Below are 20,070 nucleotides of genomic sequence, written 5' to 3'. Positions count from 1 at the left end.
AGTTGGGGTGACTAACTCTTTATTTAGGGAAACATTTCCTTTAATGGTGCTAAAGTGTATTGGTTTATCAAGCTCAATGCATTCATAATCTTTTAACACATTATATTTCAATAATGATGTTGTAGACCCTGTGTCAATAAGACATTTAATTTTTGAATTTTTTATAGTCACTTCTATTATCGGTAACGATTGTTTTGGGCTGGCAACTGAAAATTTGCTTATTCTTGAACGTGATCTATTTCCATCGGTTCGGGGGGGTTTTGTCTCCTTTGGACTGAATTATATCTTCTAAACTGTTGAGAATTATTTTGCCTATTTTGTCCAAAGCTAAATTGCTCGGAGTTATTTTGTCTACTGTGTCCAGAGTTAAATTGTTGATAATTGTCATTTTGGTTAGAATTGTTACGAAACTGTCTCTGCTGATTTTGTTCAAATTGAAAATTATTGGAATTTTGCATATACTGTTTCTTATTGAAATTGCCAAAATTGTGAGCCAAAGAATTTCTATTTGAAAAATTTCTATAATTATTTTTTTGAAAATTGTTTTGTCTTTTATCTCTCTAATGGTGCTTATATTTCTACTAATCACGACACTGCTTAAGTTGGGGTGTATCCCATTTAAAAATGTTTTTAGAATTAAACTTTCGTTGTTAATTGGAGAAAATTCTGCAGGCTTTATCCTATCGAATTCATGTTTTAAACTTAGTTTATCTAAAATACCCTTTAAATTTTGAAAATATTGACTTACGTTATAGTTTCGTAGTACAATCGCCTGATTGTAAAGGGTGTGGTATGACTCCTTTTCTCCAAAATCCTTTATAAGTTCTTCTCTAATTTGCTCCCATGTTGGTGTAGGTCCCAAAGGCCGAATGACACTTGCTGCTTCTCCTTTAATTTTAATTTTGACGTGTCGCTGCGTTACAAATTCCAACATTGGTGGGTTGGAGTTGAATAAAGGAACGATCATGTCGACCTCCCTGATGAACGATGATAAATCTCTGCCGTCCAAGTCCATTATTCTTGAAGCTTCCTTCATAATTTGCGATGCTGTCATCTGAAGTGGTTGCTGCTCGCCTGGATTCATTGTTGATGTATCCTCTTTTAATATAACTGAACTTGTTGTTGTTGTTTTGTACGGTGCACTTCGCTCTCTCTGCGTCTTCTGTGTGTGGGGCATTAATCTTTAATCTCACTTTTCCTGGTAATACTGATGTGCGGAATGAAGCTATTCTTCGCCTTCACAAATTGTAATCGTCGGATTCACTCTCTGAAGTTCAAGGTAACTAGTGTAGAAACTTAAGTTTCTTAAACTTGGCTATCTGTGCCGACCGACTTATATTTAAAATGGGCACTAATCTTAGGATTTGCTTCCCGTTGCTAGAGCTTACGAAACTACTAAAAACCGAAGTTTTTAGTATCGCTTAACTTTGCAGTTTGTTTTTACCGACTGCGCCAGTTTTGGTTCTTGGAGCGGAGGAGAAAATAATAATGCCGACGATGTTATTTATGTGACATTATATTTAATTCTCTTCGTTTTTTCAAATTATTTTCTGCTTATATAACTACTATTACAATTTTCTTAATCTATTTCTTAGTTTTTCTATTTTCTTATTATTGGAGGAAATACAATATTTGTTAAATATAATCTTATTTTTTATTGGATGCAAACAAACATGATTGTGTGGTTTACCCGATAATGTCTGGGTTTTCCTTACAGTGAAACATAAGGACCAAAACATGTTTGTATGCATTTGCATTATTTTCTTTTGTTCTTTATCTCTATTTGTTTCTTTTATTCTAGTAATGTTTACTTGTTTTTCTTTAATCTTTTATTTTGACCAATTTACAATATTTTGTTGTGTGGTGTCTGGTTGGGGTGATAGTGTACACATAACTTGCGCGCCCCATAAAAAAACAATATCCATTTTTGGTATCATTCTCATATAAATATGAAGAGACCATGCAAAAATATACAGTTTGATAATACTCAGCACATCGTCATATCTTTCTAACTACAAGGAGTATAATTATAATATTTTACCAGATGATGAGTGAATATTTTAGAACTTTGCATCAGAAACTCAATTTCGTAAAAAATGGCATATACGATACTTTCGCAAAAAGGGGACGATATGTTTCTACCACTAAAGGCGTCGAAAGAATAACAACGTCCTTTGAGCGAATCTTTGCCCAACACTCCACCTATATTGTATTCCATGGCCAATTCATCCATAATTATATTTTAAAGACTCTTAACTACCCCAGAATTTTAAGCCATACATTTGACCTGCAAAAAAGTAAGTAAAATATTAAGTAAATAGTTAGATAATATATTATATATAAATAGTATTTGAACGACTGCTTTAATTTCACCATTAATTTGAAGCATCTCTTGTTTGGATTTAATAGGGAATTTATATATTAATGATGACTTGGAAGAGTCGTTGGCGCGCTTTCTTAGGAGCTGTTGAATCATCACCTACTGTTAAGCCACTTCCTTTAATAGTACTTGGTACTGTGCTGAAACTTCAGTCAGTTTTCTTTCCATCAGTTCTATAAATAAAAAATTCGTGCATATACAAGTATGTAGATGTATATATAAAGGGTAGAATACATGTCAATAGCTTCTACGCTACCTTCAAAGAAAGTCTTTAAGCTCTCCATATTTGTGCATGAATTGCATGCATTATCTCTCTCCAATTGCTTGTATCACATCCTAAATATTTTTTTAGAGCTCGAGCCTTCCATATCAGTGTCTCTAAATTGGTAGTAACAGAACTTTCTGGTTTGTCCGTATTATTATTCTTTTACTTATTTATTTATTTTATTTGTTTATTAATCAATTGTATTTTAGTATTAATTACACTATTATTTTAGAAGAATTAAATTATTAATGCTTATTAATTTATATTTAATGTACTCTATTTATTTAATTATTTTTCGTATTTTTAAACATATTTTTTAATATTTATTAAAAGGTAAAAACATGTGTATGTGATATAGATGGAGTATTATTATAATAACATATTTGCCTTCAAATGGAATTGCGAAAGCCTAACATTCTAAATCTGACAAAGAAAATGTTGCAATATCAGTTCCAGAATTTTCTAAAGCTATAATATGTATATATATCCCTATCTAGAATCAAATTGCTCCTGGTAAAAACTGTGTGTTTTGACGTATTTTCTACTTATAAGTAAATCCTTTGTTATTTCATGAAATACTGCAGGTAAAATGAATTTCATATAACAAAAATTATCACGTTAAGAACTACTGAGAACAGATCCCTTGAAAAAACATTTATTACCATTATAATGGGTATCAGAATTTTCGGATGACTTTTTATTATTTTCTTGAGGTACTTCAGGTAATGTTCAAAAGAGTACCAAGATCCAGAAGTAGGATCACCTACATATATATTTTACGGTTTCCCTTAAGTGCAGAAAACTGTGAACGTTAAAGGTCCATGAAAAGTCATTGAGCATGAATTGGTCAGCGTCTAAGTTTGAATCTCGTTGCTTAAGGCAACAAAGTAGCTGATAGGAGCAGTGTAGTAGAAGGATTGTGTAATAAATATCTTCATGTGCCTCACATTTCAGAGTTATGGTGAAAGTTTAAAAGAAACCTTATTTTTCATCAATTTACATAAAAATTAGCGTGTTACGCCTAATTCTATAATATGCATGCAATGGAATGGCCTGACCATAGAAATTTGTAAATTATCTAGAATGTTTTTTTCTAATACAAAAAGTGAATTATGGTGTTCAGGGCACTTTCTATTTGAAAAATCGACATCAGTAATTAGATCTTTAGAGGCAGTACTGTATGGTAAAATGCTTTTTATTTTTTAGCCTACTTATGTAAATTTGGTGCAACAATGCCGGGAGGTATGAGACGGAGTTCCACCAATAAATGGTGATCCATTTCGAGGTTCCCTACTTTTTTAAGGAGAAAAACTTGGACAATTTAAATTTAATGGAGAATGTTTATCATCAGTCGAAAAAACATTCTTTGGCACATATTTTTTTAAGATTATCTCTTTCAAATGTTGGCCGTAGCTACGCCTCAGATGGTCCAACCGTTGATTTTCGATGAATCGTTTAGACTGATAACTGGCGCCTGATACGCGTGATGTTTTGCTCCAAGGCCTTAATCGAAGCGGGATCGTCTGCATAGACTTTAGACTTTACATATCCCCACAGGAAAACGTCTAACGGTCACACGATCTTGGTGGCCAATCGACCGGCTCAAAGTGTGAAATTACTTGCTCACCGAAGTGTTCTCTCAATAAATTCATTTATTGATGTGATGTGGGGGAAGTGGCGTCGTCTTATTGAAACTAAATATCGCCCAGATTTCGAGCTTCAATTTCAAGCATCAAATAGGTTATGATGGCGCGATAACGGTCGCCATTGACGGTTACGTCTTTACCAGCATCATTTTTAAAGAAATATAGAGATGATTCCACCGGCCCATAAATCACTGGATGAAATGGCAGCTCATGAATCTCTTCAGGGTGCTCTTCGTCACAAATGCGGCAGTTTTGCTTGTTTACATACTCATTGAGCCAGAAATGAGCCTCATCGCTGAACAAAATTTGGCTCGAAAATGTCGGATCTTCTTGGAACTTTTCAAGAGCCCATAGAGCGAAGCGATGTCGGTCCAGCGGCTTTAGTTATAGCACAAACTGTATTTTGTACGCTTTAAATTTAAGATCTCGACATAAACTCCGCCAAGTCGTCCCATACGTCAGTCCGAGTTGCTGTGAACGATGAATGGTGATGGTGTTGCGAATATGCTCAGTAGGCCGATGATGTTGACCATAAGTTGAGCGAAACGCTCGAAACTCATTCTTTACAGAACGTGAATTTTCGTAATAAAGTTGAACAATGTGTAAACGGTGTTAAGGCGTAAGTCTTTCTGTGACCAAATGCCAAACAATACTGAACAAAAATAATGTGACAGCTTGGCACGGCTCCTGCGTGGTCTGTCAAAAAAAGTACCTCCACTTGGATGACAAGCATCGCAAACTATAACCCTAATCTCCGTTTTAATTGCCTTAATTTTTAACTAGAGCAATGTTATTTTTAATCGGGAACTCCACAGCAAAAAAATGTTAAATATTCCTCAAAACTTTTAGGTTTCGACTTGCCAAGAAAAATACCAACCGAAAAAACTGGTCTTCCATGAATATTACTTAGGTGAATTGAAATTAATATCAATGTTCAAGGTGTCGCCTAACTGAATCATTTCGCTTATATTGTGAAATGGCCATTTAATACAATATATATAAATATTCACCACCAGCAACAGTTAAAATATTTGGCTTGGACGGATAATCGGATATATAAAAAGAACTTACATTGACAATGACATTTCTTGCTCGAAGAATTTTTATTAGGTCAATCGCACATGGGCGTGAAACTCTATGCTTATGTACCACTCTTTTAATTCTAAGCATGTAAAGTTCATTTGGCGATAGGATGAAGTTGATAACGCGTTGTCTGTTGTTGTTAATGCGATTTAATTTTCGTTTTGAGTGTTGTTTCTGGAAAAGTAATACGTCGTTGCATTACAAATCATTACCAAAATGACTAATTACTAGTAATGTATCAAATCGTTAGTTTTTTCCGCGCTATAATACAAATGGTAAACATATTTACACATTTAAACCAATACACAGACGCACATGTATATATACATACGTAGTTAAGAAATTAAAATTAGAAAATTTATTTAATGAAGAACATTTAATAAATAATATCAATTCGGAATTATCACGGTGAAAAACTAATTATTTTAAAGGTTTCTGTAACAGTAAACTTAGTATTCAAATTTCTACAATTAATCTTAATATAATTGTAAATAAGAGAAACAACACTTCCTACTTTTAATTAAAATATGAACGAGATCACATAGATCATTTTACCATGCGAGAGTATAAATTGTTCAGTTACATCCGAACTTAGCCTTCCTTACTTTTATTAAATTTCAATTGACAAAATTGTGAACAATATGATGTAAGATAGAAAAAACATGCAGATTGGCACACAGCCTCTTTAATTACTAAAAAATTACGCTAAACTCAAAGCATTTCACCATCTTATATGTACCTAATAAATATATGAATATGTGAGAGCAGGCTAATAAAAATACACAAAAGAAACTTGATTTAAATCTTCGACATTTATTGTCGATTGGTAGCATAAAACCAAAAAATAAAAACATTTAAAAATTATTCATACATTTGCCTTTATTAGAACAACTTACAATTCTTTTCTATTAGTCAAAATATTTCCTTACCCTATCCGTTTTAAGTTTCTGAATAATATTCAAAACAATTTCTTTGAAAACAAGTGCCAAGTATTTTATTAATTTGATTTTCGAACCATGGCATTCGGTTTTTGCATAGATTATAGACAACTGTCGATGCCCGTAGTTAAGCTTAAGCGCAAATGCCTAGCGCGTAAAAACCACGGCTAAAGGAGTATTTTCTATATGTTTAATTACTTATTATAAATAGCTAGGTACATTTTTCGAGACTAATCTACATTATGTCTATATCGACGCAAGCGGGCACTATTTTCTAGTTTTGGAGCACCAGGTGGCGGTATAATATCATTACGTTTTTTATCAGATAACTTAAGTTCTGTTACCATATTGTACAACAACTCTTCTTCATTCTGACGTATTTCTTGATTTTGAATTTGACTCAGAGATTGTTGATGTTTAATGGAATTTAAATTGTGAATATTAACTTCAACATTACTTTCGTTACTTATTGCCGATTGCTTAAAAACTTGAAGCTCTTCACTGTTATCTGATGAATTATCTTCAAAGTTCCCCAGTAAAATTGTTGGCACACCACATTTTCTGTAAAAGTAACAAGCAGCATCATTAAAATTAGCTTCGTAAATGATAAAAAAAAACTCTTTACCGACTAGTGTGACGGGAATGTGGCCTTGCAAAGCGAAGGTTTAATTGGCAAGGATCAGTAAGATATTTGTGCGACTCCCGTCTCCTTCTCAAGGCTGAAAACAAACAAATATATATAAAATATATGCATATATATAACATTTAACATGTTTAAAAGAACCAACTATTGGAATTGAAGAAGAAATAAATGGACATAAGAAAGCTTATGTCTACACCTAGTACATCTTAATAAAACTGTAAAATTTAAATGAAATGCGAATAGACCCAGAAATAAAGGGTTAGCACTTCAGAAAATTAAATACTTTCGACATTTTGTTTGTTAACTCAGTATTCGATACGTAAGGTTGCCTATTATATTTCGTAATTTGGCAACCCAAGTGTTGCAATCTGGCAACTCACAACTTTATCGTTAAGTTTGACATTTTTGATGCCATACTCAGAACGTTTTGACATATGAGCGCTATTTGTGTTGTTTACAGTAACTTAAAATATTAATCTCAGCCAAGCAATGGAATTAAATCGCGAATATTTTCGCGACATTATTTTTTACAACTTTCGACGTGGACTAACTCAGCAACAGTGCGTCGATGAACTTAATTAAATTTTTGGAAGCTTCATCAAGGACCAGTGTTTATCGATGGTGTGGTGAATTAAATCGAATTCGTGAATCACTCCAAGACGAAATGTCGACTATTGATGCTGTGCGCAAGCTGATATTGCAAGATCGTCATGTGCCTTTCGTGAGATTGAGGCTACTATAGGCATTAGTTCAATATTGCATGAAAATTTTACGCGGTGCTTCGAAACACGTTTATGACATCGTGACAGATTATTAATTATGGATTTACGCGTATGAGCCCAAAACTAAACAGCAGTCGACTGTATGGGTGTTTCCAGATGAGCCAAATCCAACAAAAGTTGTACGCGCAAGCAAATGGTTCCGTTTTTTTGGAAAATCTGGACATGTCGCAACCATACCACTAGAAAAACGCAGAACAGTAAACCAACCGCCGAAGATGGATCACTCTTCACCACAATGAAACGACTGCATTTTTTAGCACTCAAACATCGATTTGATGAGTCATCCACCCTATAGTCCTGACTTGGCACCCAATGATTTTTTTTCATTCTCGTACTTATTCTTCTAAGATGTCAACGTTTTTCGACACCTGAAGAGGCGGTTGATGAGTTTAGAACGCAAAAAACTTTTGCACCAATCAGAGTGGCAAAAGTGCTTCGACTATTAATTTAAACACATGCAACAGTTTATAGCTTCTAATAGAGAATATTTTGAAAAACAATAAACCAATTTTCGATGATTAATTTTTATTTTTGTGTTTCAATCCCGAAATATAAAAGGCCACTCTAGTTTTAAGCAAAATAAAGAACGGATTTTTGCAAGCCACCCACTACATTTTGCGTAATAAATATTTTGCAAATTAAATTATGCTACAGATAATCATATGTCAGCCATCCAAGCTTTATTAAGTAATTTTTGTTAATATCCGATCTATTGTCAATATGTCTCTTATATAAAAAAAAATTAAGGAAAGAGAACTCTCTACAGCTTTTAGAACTCTTATCAAAAATTTTAACTCGAAATTTTTTCTTTAAAACTGAGTACTTGATGTTAAAAAAAGTGTTTTTTTTTTTTTGTCCAAACATTTTCTTCTTTTATAATCTACAGATTTAACCCCCAGGCTAAGCAAAAAAAAAAATTTTTTTTTTCGCTCCACCCTATTATAAATATATGTATATACTTATCTATTAGGTACCTTGGCTGAGCTCAGGCCACCAAGGGCTGCAGCTTGGCGAGCTGTGGACGGCCTAAGTTCTTAGGTTAGCTGCGAATACTCAACAAGCAGCCCCAGACCAAGAGCGACAGGAGAGGAGGGTTCGGCTTAAAAGACCTGAAACATCCTAAGAGTCTCCGGTGACGAGGTGAATAGATGCTGCTTCAAAATAAGCATCCACAACCCTAAAGGGGCTGCCGCGTGGGAACACCTACCCACGAGAGGGAGGAAACAGAGCGACGCTTCAAACGGAAGCGGAGAGAACAAAACGAAAAGAAAAAAAAAATTATAATAATAATAATAGTAAAAGAAATGGGTCATAGATGACGGATACAGATCTCAGTACCTGCAAAACGTAGGTTAGCTGCAAATATAAAATAAGCAGTTCCCGACCAAGAGCACAGCACAGATGACAAACAAAGCAACGAGGTAGGACCACGATTTTGACAAATGATTTGGAAACGTTGAACTTGGGCTGACGGCTGTGGCATTCTGTTACCTCAGTATGCAAGAGTGACATCTTGCAGAAATGGCTTTCAGAGTAATGTCACAGTCGTCTCCGTCCCGTTGAAACCATGGCAGGCCTTCAAGTACGTTCGATGCTACGTCGCCATTAGGTTGGCGGTACAGGCTCAGTTGATTTAAATCCTGACTAGTGCTATGGTCCTGGCTCTGTGCACGAATTCCCATAAGGTCTCGTGTCAACCCTCGTGTGGCCCCCCTGCAATGCATAGACAACCACAGGGACCGAAAATGCAACTGTACGATCGAGCGGAGATAGCGGTTTGAAGCGGAGACCCTTGAAACATGAATACGAAAAATGAAACAAAAGAAAACAAACTAGAGAAACACCAAAACGCACAAGCGGACGACGAATTGAATGCTTTCAGAAGGCAAAGCAAAATCATGCGTTCGCCGCCTCAGATAGGAAACGAGAGAGTAATCCAAACTATGCGCATGGAAGAAACCGCTTCCGCTGTGCCTAAACCAGTAAATGCAAACAGGGAAACAGACAACAAGACCCCGGGACCAATGCTCGCGAAACGAACACAGCTCTCCAAGGCAGGAGTTTATCGTGAAGATGAGAGCAGAAGAGGATGAGGCGCTTCTAAAGTGTCGCGCCACCCTCAAAAAGATGAAGATGGCAATGTTAAAACAGAAAAACATAAGCACCGATGTGAAAAATGGGGTATCCGAGCTAGACGAGCTCTTTGACATTATAGCTCGCCTGCGACAGGACTGGATAAAGGCAGAAAGAGATACAAGGCGCACAAACGCAACTAAATCCCTAGAAGCATGCAACCAAAATGCAAATGTTTCAACGCCAGTGACAGCTCTTCCTAAACGGACTGCACCTAGCCCAGTAGAACAGGAGTCATAGAAAAGGGGGCGAGGACCCGGAAATACCGTCTGGCTGTATGTAGGAAAAGACACAGCAGACAGAACGAGACAAAATCGCAGAACAAACCCCTGGCACCCCCAATCGGAGCCGTTGACGATGTCGTGCGCAGCGTGGACGAAGCCAATCGAAAGAACAACTCCTCGAGGCCAATAGTCCTCCTCGCAATAATAGACATAATTTATTTTATTTATTTATTTATCCCAGGATACAAAGTACATATTACATACAAAGTATGCACCTATAAAGGTGTTACAAAACACCACAATACTAGTCTATTAATAACAAATGTGATTTATAGTTGAAAAACAAAAGAAAACATACCAGTAGTATTTTTAAATATCAGTGTCTACAATCCACTCAGTTATTTTCTTTCTGCTTGCTGTATTTTCAATATTTAACAACTTTAGACTCAGCGGTAACACATTGAAGTATTTAATTGTTATATATTTCGAGTCTTTGTAAGACATATATTTATTAATCTTTGGTAACTGTAACGCTTTAGCTCTAGTCTTACCTTTATATTCATTCACCTCTCTACAATCGGAATAATGATAACATAGTGACTCAGAAATAAATTTCTTTTTAATACCCAGTACGGGTGTTCTCTCGTTTTATCACATAAATAATTAATTAATTTATCTTGTATTTTTATTAACAATTTTGTAACATTCTTATAACTACCTCCCCAGGCAATAAATCCATAGTTGACTATACTATCGAATAATGCGTAACAAATTGTTTTTAGTACTTTCTTGTTCATTATATTTTTAAACTTTGAGAATATAAATAGAAAATATCTACTTGTAGTTTTTTTTATGACTTCTTTGATATGAATATCCCATCTCATGTGACTATCAAAATATATACCTAAGTATTTACTATTATCAGTTCAATTAATGGTCTTATCATAAATTTTTAACTCAAAAATTTCTGGAAAACTGTCTTTATATGAACCGAAAGTTATATAGTTAGTTTTTCCAACATTTAGAGTTAAGTAATTATTACACATCCAATTCCCTATTAAACTTAACTGCACATTCATTTGTGATTCAGCTTCCGCCCAAGATTTAACTATTGTATCATCTGCATAAGCTGCCAAACAGTTTTCAGGTAGTTCCTTAAAGATATCATTTACATATAGAAGAAAAAGCAGTGGTCCCAAGATTGTACCTTGCGGCACCCCTATTTGAACTTTACATGATTTGCTTTTTACCCCGTTAACTTTAACAACTTGATATCTGTTTTTAAGGTAGTCACGAATTAAATCAACAGCGATTCCTCTGATTCCATATCTATATAATTTATCCAGCAATAAAGCATGATCTACTGTATCAAAAGCTTTTGCTAAATCCAGGAAAGCTATCACTGTTGGATTATTTTTATCAATATTAGTATATATAAAACTGGTAATTGCTACAATTGCATCCTTAGTGCCTTTATTTTTTAAGAAGCCATATTGGTTTTTCACAATAATTTTTGAGTCTGTTATGAAGTTATAAATTCGTTTATGAATAATTTTTTCAAAAACTTTTGCTATATTAGAAATTAAGGATATTGGACGATAGTTATTAGTTTTATATTTGTCTCCTGATTTATAAATTCCAATGGTTTACTAATAAATTTACTTATTATATTTAAGACTTTAGTGTTAATCCCATCAACTCCCCCAGCTTTGTCTTTTAGGTTTCTGATTACTTTTTCAATTTCTTGTTCATCAGTTGGCTTAAATAAAATTGACTTCGCATTATTTTCTATATTATAAACCGTACTGTTATCTGTTTTTTTCATTTTAGCAGCTAAATCTATACCCACATTACTAAACAAATTTACAAAAGTATCAGCAATTTCCGCATAGTTAGTGATCTTCACATCATGTTCCATTAAGTAGTCTTTATCTTTAGATGCCTTTACATTTTTACTTAATTTATGATTTACATAATTCCATAAGTCTTTACTACATTTAAACTTACTATTTTTCGAATTACTCTCATAATTACACTTAGCTTTTCATAACTTTGTCCAGTTTTTTACAGAAAGTATTGTATTTTGTTTTTAGTTCTATAGTATCTTTATTATTTTTCTATTTATTATATAACTTCTCTTTTGTACGACATGACTTCATAATGCCAATCGTAATCCAATTTTTACGCTGTTTAAATTTACCCTTGTTGTGTTTTGGTTTTACATGAGCATTTTTTATCAAATTTTGTATTTTAGCTATGAGACTATTAGTAGCAATATTTGGATCCTGTATATTTAATATGTCTTCCCAAAGTACATGTTTACTATTTTTCTCCAGTATTTTATAACTGAGATAATTCTTAGGTTCTTTATGATTTAATAATTTATACGTATTTAATGACAAAAACAAAATATAATAATCAGTGATCATTTGTTTATATGTGATTGATTTTACGTTGGGAATATTTGTTTTAACGAACATATTATCTATACATGATCCATCCTCACTATAAGGCCTGGTAGTATTATTAAAAAACGGTACATAATTCATATCTAAAACACATGATAGTAGTAGAGCTGAGTGATAGTCTACATCATTTAAATTTATATTGAAGTCTCCAACTAATACATGATTTTAATCTTAGAATTAGTATCCATGTATATATTTAAATTGTTAATAAATTCATCCTTAGGGATGTCATGACATCTGTACATTCCAGTTACCTTTAAATTTAAATTATTGTTAATACATATGCATGTACAGATGTGGAGTGTTTTAGAGCATTTGATACATACTTATATTATTACTCCATCTGCCTTATTTATACTGCTTTGATCATAATGTATGCTATAACCATTTAATGAATATAATTTATGTTCAATTAAATTCCACGTTTCACTACAAACTATAACATGTGGTTTACATATTAGACTTTTTAGCAAAAGTTCAAGTTTTTCAAAATTCGCATTGAGACTTCTGATGTTGATATGAAGTATGAGAATGTCACTGATAGCGAAAATCTTGCTTAAATTTTCTAGCTTATCTACAGAATCCTCAATAATACAATTCAAATCTTGATTACTATTATTATTCATTTTTAGTGAGAAAATTGTGTTATAAGTTCTAAGTTGATGCCCTCTTTGGTTCAAGGACTTTACCAAAGTGAGTCAGAATATGAGGCATTGTAGGATAGTCTGTTGATTTCACAATGTTGTTGTATTTGAGTTTGAGGTATGCGCATGCGCTGATATCCGTTGCCGCATGATCAGTGGGGTTGTTTTTATTAAAATGTTTATAACACAGTTTATACATGATTTCATGGTGCTGGTGCATTCTCTAGTATCATGCTTTCCAGCACAAATTAGATAAGCTGATTCATTGTTACATTTTACTGTGGCTATGATTGGTCCGGCCACATTTAAAGCACATACGCAAGTCAAAAACATCAAACACATGACAGCTCTTATGGCCAACATAGGTAACTTTATTGGACATCGCACTGAGATAAATGTTAGAAGACACTTCAATAATTAAGCTACGTTTGTTCTTACTATTAGTAAAGTCAGCTATAATTTTAAAGTCACCATCGAAATAGGCGCTGTTTCTGTTACAAATATCATCAATTAGTTCTTTCTTGCTCATGTCACTTTCTATATCAAAAATTTTTATTTTGGGAGCATTCATATTCTCCTGTACCACTTCAAAATTTTTACCCAGTGTTTCAGTCAGTACGTCTTTGGTTGTTGAGATATCTTGCTCGCTTTTACACATAACTATCACTGCACCCGATTTTGTTGTCATTACATTTTTGATTTGAGCCCTTGTATTAGTAGAAATATTTTTTTTTAACTAGTTGAGCATAGTTTTTTTCCGTTTCTTTATTCTTGGTCTTTACCACAATCGCTGGAATTTTTTCAAACACTCTTTCTTTCTTATCCTCTTTTAAAATTTCCGCCTACGAATTACATTTGTTTACTTCTGCTTTATTTATTTCCAGTAATTCAGTCAATAATTTGTTTTTAGATTTCAATTCTTGATTTAAATCACGTAGCAGTTCAATTTCAACTTTGGCATTCAGGAGCTGTCCATCCTCATTGTTTCTCACTGTTTTATTGAGAAGATCTTGTGAGCTTGATGTATCTAACATTACACTGCTGCTCAAACATGACTTAAGATCTTCTTTTTCGTGGTGTTTTATATATGCTATTATTTTCTTGAGTTTTCATCCAGCGTGGCGTGGTCGGATGAGGTTATGTTTACATCACCATGATCTGGACACACAATCAATCGCTTACCCACGTAAAAACCTTTTTTAAATCTGTTGAAGTCACCTTCGTGATAAACACCTGTACATAGAATGCAAATTACGATTTTAGGAATTTTCATATTTGAATGACACTTAAAAGTTTATGTATACATACTTATCACCAAGCTGCGCAGCTTCGTCCCTGTTCTTGCTTGCACTTTTGCATTTTGCTGCAGAAATTTTCACCGCACTTTGCTCTACGCCGTCTCTTCCAACCACACCTGCTTCGTTCTTTTGTGCTGCTTTCATTATTATTCTACGCTTTCTTGATTTTGTTTTCGTTGTGTGTGCACATCCAGCTAGTTGAGTCTATTAATTGCGCTACGTATTGTTTTCAGACCACTTGCGCTGTTTTTGTGGCTGCTGTACTTATTTACGCAAGCACATATTTTGTTAACTTGTTTTTTGTTTTTTATGCTATTTCATACTTTTGTTTTCATTATAATAATTAATTTAAACTGTTTCAATAACTCAGTAAGTTTTCTCTCCAATTTTAAAACTTTTTAGAACATATCGTTAACACCACAAAAATCACCACATCTGACACGTCCGCTTGCTCACGTCAAGTAAGTAAGAAATGCATTCAATAGCGCAAAATGGATAAATATGATAGATGCACTAGAAAGCCGATTCAAAACGCCCCCCTACCTGATGAAAATGATACGAAGCTATCTTAAAGACAGGGAACTGCTATATGACACAAGTGACGGCCCTCAAAGAAAAGAAATCACCTCCGAAGCAGCGCAGGGATCTATACTTGAACCAGACCTATGGAATGTCAGCTACGACGAATTTTAAACGTCGAAATGCCACACGACTGCTACCTCGTTGGGTCCGCGGACGACGTCGCTGCCGTCATAACAGCTCGTAATACCGACATAGCCAGACGCAAACTTACACAAGTCATGCTGCGAACACAGACATGGTTACACCCACACGGCCTTAGCCTAGCCGCAGAAAAACCGAGCTGATCCTGCTCACTACGAAACATTTTCCGTTGGAGGTGAACATGAAAGTTCATTCAGAAACCATACAAACGACGAAAACCCTAAAATACCTAGGTATAAGAATGGACAACAAACTGACGTACTGTGCTCAAATTCAGCACGCTGCTAAAAAGTCAGCCAATATAACCATTTCGCTTCCAAGACTTATGGCAAACATCGGAGGTCCGTTAGCAAGCAGAAGGAAACTGCTGATGGACACAACACAGTCAGTGCTATTATATGGTAGTGAACTGTGGGCATACGATACATTAAATGTGAAACATAGACGGAAAGTAGTTGCTAAGGTGCAGAGAACAGCAGCCTTGAGAGTCACCTCGACTTACCGCATTGTATCCGAATCCGCAGTGCTAGTGATAAGCTGCGTAATCCCAATAGATCTACTCGCAAAGGAGAGAAGACAACTCTGGTTATGGAAGAAAAATGGAACGGAAATACACATGCAAACAAGATAACAAGCAAGGAACCAAACACTCGAATTTTGGCAAGATCGGTGGACATGGGAGCGCAAAGGGAGATGGACCGCCAAATTGATCAAAGATATAGAGACATGACACAGTAGAAAACACGTCGAGGTGAACTACTACCTAACATATGAAAAGGAAAATGGACGCGGACCCTCCGACCAATTCCACTCAATAGAAGACAGTCAGCCTGATGCTGGCTACAAACCAGTAGGCACACAGGACGGAGGGAGAGTAGAAACTGACCCGCTATGGGTCCATCTTGCTTGCCCGCTATGGGAAACCTTGCTCTGAAGTAATGCGAAAGCGGTCCCGGGACAACGAAAAAACCCATGATAGAAGGGGGCAGTGTTTTAGTGGGTACACTACTCACATAGGATGACGACCCTTTATGGTGCGAAGGGATTTTAAACCCTCCTTCCGGCCTAAAAAAAAAAATTAAATTAGGTACCAGTTCCAGTGAATATTAAGGAATAGAGATGGCGCAAATGTTTCCAGATGAGAGCACATCGAAAAGTATAACTTCGAAAAAGAAATAAAAAATATACCTACTAGATTTGTGCTTTTAATTTCAATGATATGACAAAATTTATAATTATGAAAACCCTTTTGAATTAAAAAAGAGGATTACTGGCAAAAACTCTGGTGCATGTGCGTTGCGTAAACGATATGCTTATTGAACAAAGAATATTAATAAAACCATGGCTAAAGCGGCCGCGTTTTCACTTTTGCAGTTGTTTATGTCGTAAGCGTGAAGGAATTAAGCTCAATCCGAATACGAGCATATATTTTCGAATCCTAAAACTCATGAAACTTAAATTTTATTTTATTTTTTTATTTTATAAATTGAAATCTTATAGTCCCTACAAGAAACTGCTGATGGGTTCATCAATATACTCACATTTATTATGTCAGTACTGACAGTGAAATGAACAGTAAAATGACTGTCAACGATTTTTCAAAAAGCAAATTCTGTATACGTCGAAAAGAGATAACATATATTTCCATAGGAGTTTCGAGAAGTTGTGAAACACCTATGTAGCTGTTATTCCGTGCGATAAACCAAAAGTGTTGGGTGCTCCTGTGCAATAACTATTTTTGTGTTAAAAAAATATATAAATAACGAAGGAATTTTCAAATATAACATACGTAAGTTATACTTAAGTTTCAAATAAAATTATATGTTTAGTTAATTTTCATTTTTGCTTAGGCATTTTTAAATTCTGTAGTATTCATGAACTGGAGAAATACGTACAGCACAGCTTTTGAGAGAAGCAAGCTTGGAATTAAGTGAAAATTTCATTTCATAATTTTTTATTTTTTTTTTATATTTATGTATATTAATATAACTAATTTTAATAAAAAGTTTTGAATTTATTAAACAAATAAAAATTATATTATCTACTGCGCTTTTTGCGAGAAGCAAGTTGAACGATCGCAAGCAAGGATGGGTCAGGGGCGCACTGCCACATAATTATTTCACATATTTTTTTATGATTCTTATTTATTTTGAAAGCTATTATAAGTATGAATTTATGTGTATATTTTTACGTATATTATTATCATATTACGAAAATAAGTCATTAATACATCAGTATTTTTCTATACAAATTAATCAACATAATAATTGCTATGGGTCCTCAGTTGAAACGCCTCTGTGTATGGATGCAACCAAACAAAAGATCGTCGCCAAATGACGACTTTGTCGACAAACATACTTACATGTGTACATATTAGCTCGCATACATATTGACACCAAATTGTGGGAATCGTCGCGGAGTTGACAAAATTTGTTTCAATCGACAATCTTGCGATAATGTCAGTTGGCTATGTTGTCACCAGGCATAATGGGATGCCCAACTCTTTCCAGTGTGAGAGCGCCTCAAAATTTGCGCTATTTATAACATTTTCCACTGTTGCCAGATCAGGCAAAATAATTATTTTTGGGCATTTAAATTATAATACCCAACATTTAATAAAATTAAATATTATTTTACATGTATCCGTTAAACTATTTAAATTTATTTTTGTGATTTTGTGATATATTAAAACAATTGATTTTTGAACTTTCAATATTTGAAGAGTGAAAATATGTATTTACTCTCAACTAGTAAATGATACATACATTTTCAATTGACAATTAATACTACGAAGCATGGCACTACAAAAGATTTCTAATGTTTTCCATTTTTTGTTAGTGATCTTCAACAGCGGCAACAAATCTCTCTGTTCACATATTTTTCTGTAGGATTTCAATCTGGCGGTCCCTCTTTTTCCAATTGCTAAACATCAGACCTCCTGAACTTTGACAGTTGCCTGAGTTCAGGAGGTTTTGACGTTTAGCAATTGCGCTCTCATTTCAAAAATGGCGCGGCGCAGAGTTCTGAACGAACGCACTTTGCTTTATAGCAGACGCACATTCCTTACGAATGAATTTGTTGTCGTTGTAATACGAAATACTTAGAAAATATGGCGCGAGTTTGCTTTAATATTATTGGTCGATGATGGTGCGTTTACGTTTTTTTGTCACTTGCGCGAATGTTGGATTTTTTACAAAAGGCATATTGAGGGACATACATACATATGTACATATGTGTACATACATGAAAATATATTTGGATATGCGGTTGAAGGAAAGGCAATTTGGAGAATATTCACATACAAATTGTTCATTTGAAAGAAGTACACGACGATAGCTGTTTGAGTACACACATTATTATACTCTCGCAACATGTTGCTACAGAGTATAATAGTTTTGTTCACCTAACGGTTGTTTGTATCACCTAAAACTAATCGAGTTAGATATAGGGTTATGTATATATAAATGATCAGGATGAAGAGACGAGTTGAAATCCGGGTGACTGTCTGTCCGTCCGCCCGTCTGTCCGTCCGTCCGTGCAAGCTGTAACTTGAGTAAAAATTGAGATATCTTTATGAAGCTTGGTACACATGTTTCTTGACACAGTGAGACGGTTGGTATCGCTGATGGGCGTAATCGGACCACAAAACGCCATTAATCAAAAACAAATAAATTCTCATAACTAAGCTCCGCAATAAGATACAAGACTGTTATTGGTACACGAGATCACATTAGGGAGGGGCACCTGCACCTAATAGGTTTAATGTGCATATCTCCTAAACTACCAAAGCTATAATAACAAAATTCACTGGAAGCAAATGTTTTTACCACCTCTACCTACGGTGTGAAAATGGGTGAAATCGGGTGACAACCCCGCCCACTCCCCATGTAACGGTACTGTTAAAAACTACTAAAAGCGCGATAAATCAAGCACTAAACACGCCAGAGACATTAAATTTTATCTCAAGGATGGTATGAGATGACTTTATAGGAACCACGTTCAAAATTAGAAAGTAGGCGTGATACCGCCCACTTTTAGGTGAAAACCCATATCTTGGGATCTTTTCAACCGATTTCAACCAATTTCCAATTGGTACATAACATTCTTTTTATATTTCTATGTTATGGTGCGAAAATGGGCGAAATCGGATTACAACCACGCCTATTTTCCATATGACACCATTTTAAATTCCACTTGATTCTTTCACTTTCCACTATGCAAATCAAGCAACAATGATTATATCGGCGTAAAACTTTGCGTGAATAATACGTTTAAACTATGCCACCTTGTGTGTTAAGATTGTTCTTAGCCCCCATGTAACTAATATCAGGATTTTCGAACATTCGTCTGACTTTACTCCATTTGATTGGTATGTGAGGTATGTGAGGTACCTTAATGAAACAGTGGGAGCATTTTATTAGTCTGTGGCATGTTAGTAGTATTGGGAAAAATTAATAAAATCGGGTTAATACTACCCTCAAATTCCATATACTACTTATAATGCTTTTCGTTATTCTAACCAGTTTTATGCCGAATATGTCGGTCAATGAGTATTAATATTTTTTTTTATATATAAAATTGCTTCAAAATATGTTCTCGAGTATAGCTGAGCAATGTCAAAATTAATATATTTCTCTATCCCCAATATATATATGATTTCCGTCTTTCCACCTGACTTTACACCGTTCCGGTTGATCAACGTGATATTTTAACGAAATTAAGTGGAAAAGATTTCTTAAAAATTTTTGTGGTTTGACGCTGAATTAGAATGAAATTAGTATATACTAAGTCTAAACCTCACACCTTCATATAATGAATTCCGATTCTCTGGCTGACGTTTGCC

At 34.5% G+C, this 20,070-nt stretch overlaps 1 protein-coding gene and 1 long non-coding RNA gene across 7 annotated transcripts in view; both read right to left on the bottom strand.

The window, feature by feature from the left end:
• Positions 1–6,235: 6,235 nt before the first annotated feature.
• The window catches only part of Asator (tau-tubulin kinase asator), a 551,150-nt gene continuing 537,315 nt past the window's right edge, over positions 6,236–20,070 (bottom strand). For all 6 annotated transcript variants that reach the window (XM_070112342.1, XM_070112344.1, XM_070112343.1 and 3 more), the window contains 2 exons: positions 6,938–7,031; positions 6,236–6,873 (listed from right to left, as the gene is read on the bottom strand). In XM_070112342.1, coding sequence (XP_069968443.1) covers positions 6,543–6,873; positions 6,938–7,031 — 425 coding nt within the window. In that variant the 3' untranslated portion in view covers positions 6,236–6,542. The remainder of the gene's footprint in view (positions 6,874–6,937; positions 7,032–20,070) is intronic.
• Positions 10,696–17,280, bottom strand: LOC138857983 (uncharacterized). Its single transcript, XR_011397236.1, has 2 exons — positions 14,515–17,280; positions 10,696–14,439 (listed from the first exon to the last, which is right to left on the bottom strand). It is a non-coding gene; the product is annotated as an uncharacterized lncRNA (long non-coding RNA).

The sequence above is a fragment of the Bactrocera oleae genome, chromosome X (assembly GCF_042242935.1).
Source record: "Bactrocera oleae isolate idBacOlea1 chromosome X, idBacOlea1, whole genome shotgun sequence".
Classification (NCBI taxonomy): domain Eukaryota; kingdom Metazoa; phylum Arthropoda; class Insecta; order Diptera; family Tephritidae; genus Bactrocera; species Bactrocera oleae.
This window is presented reverse-complemented; position numbering and strand designations above follow the sequence as displayed.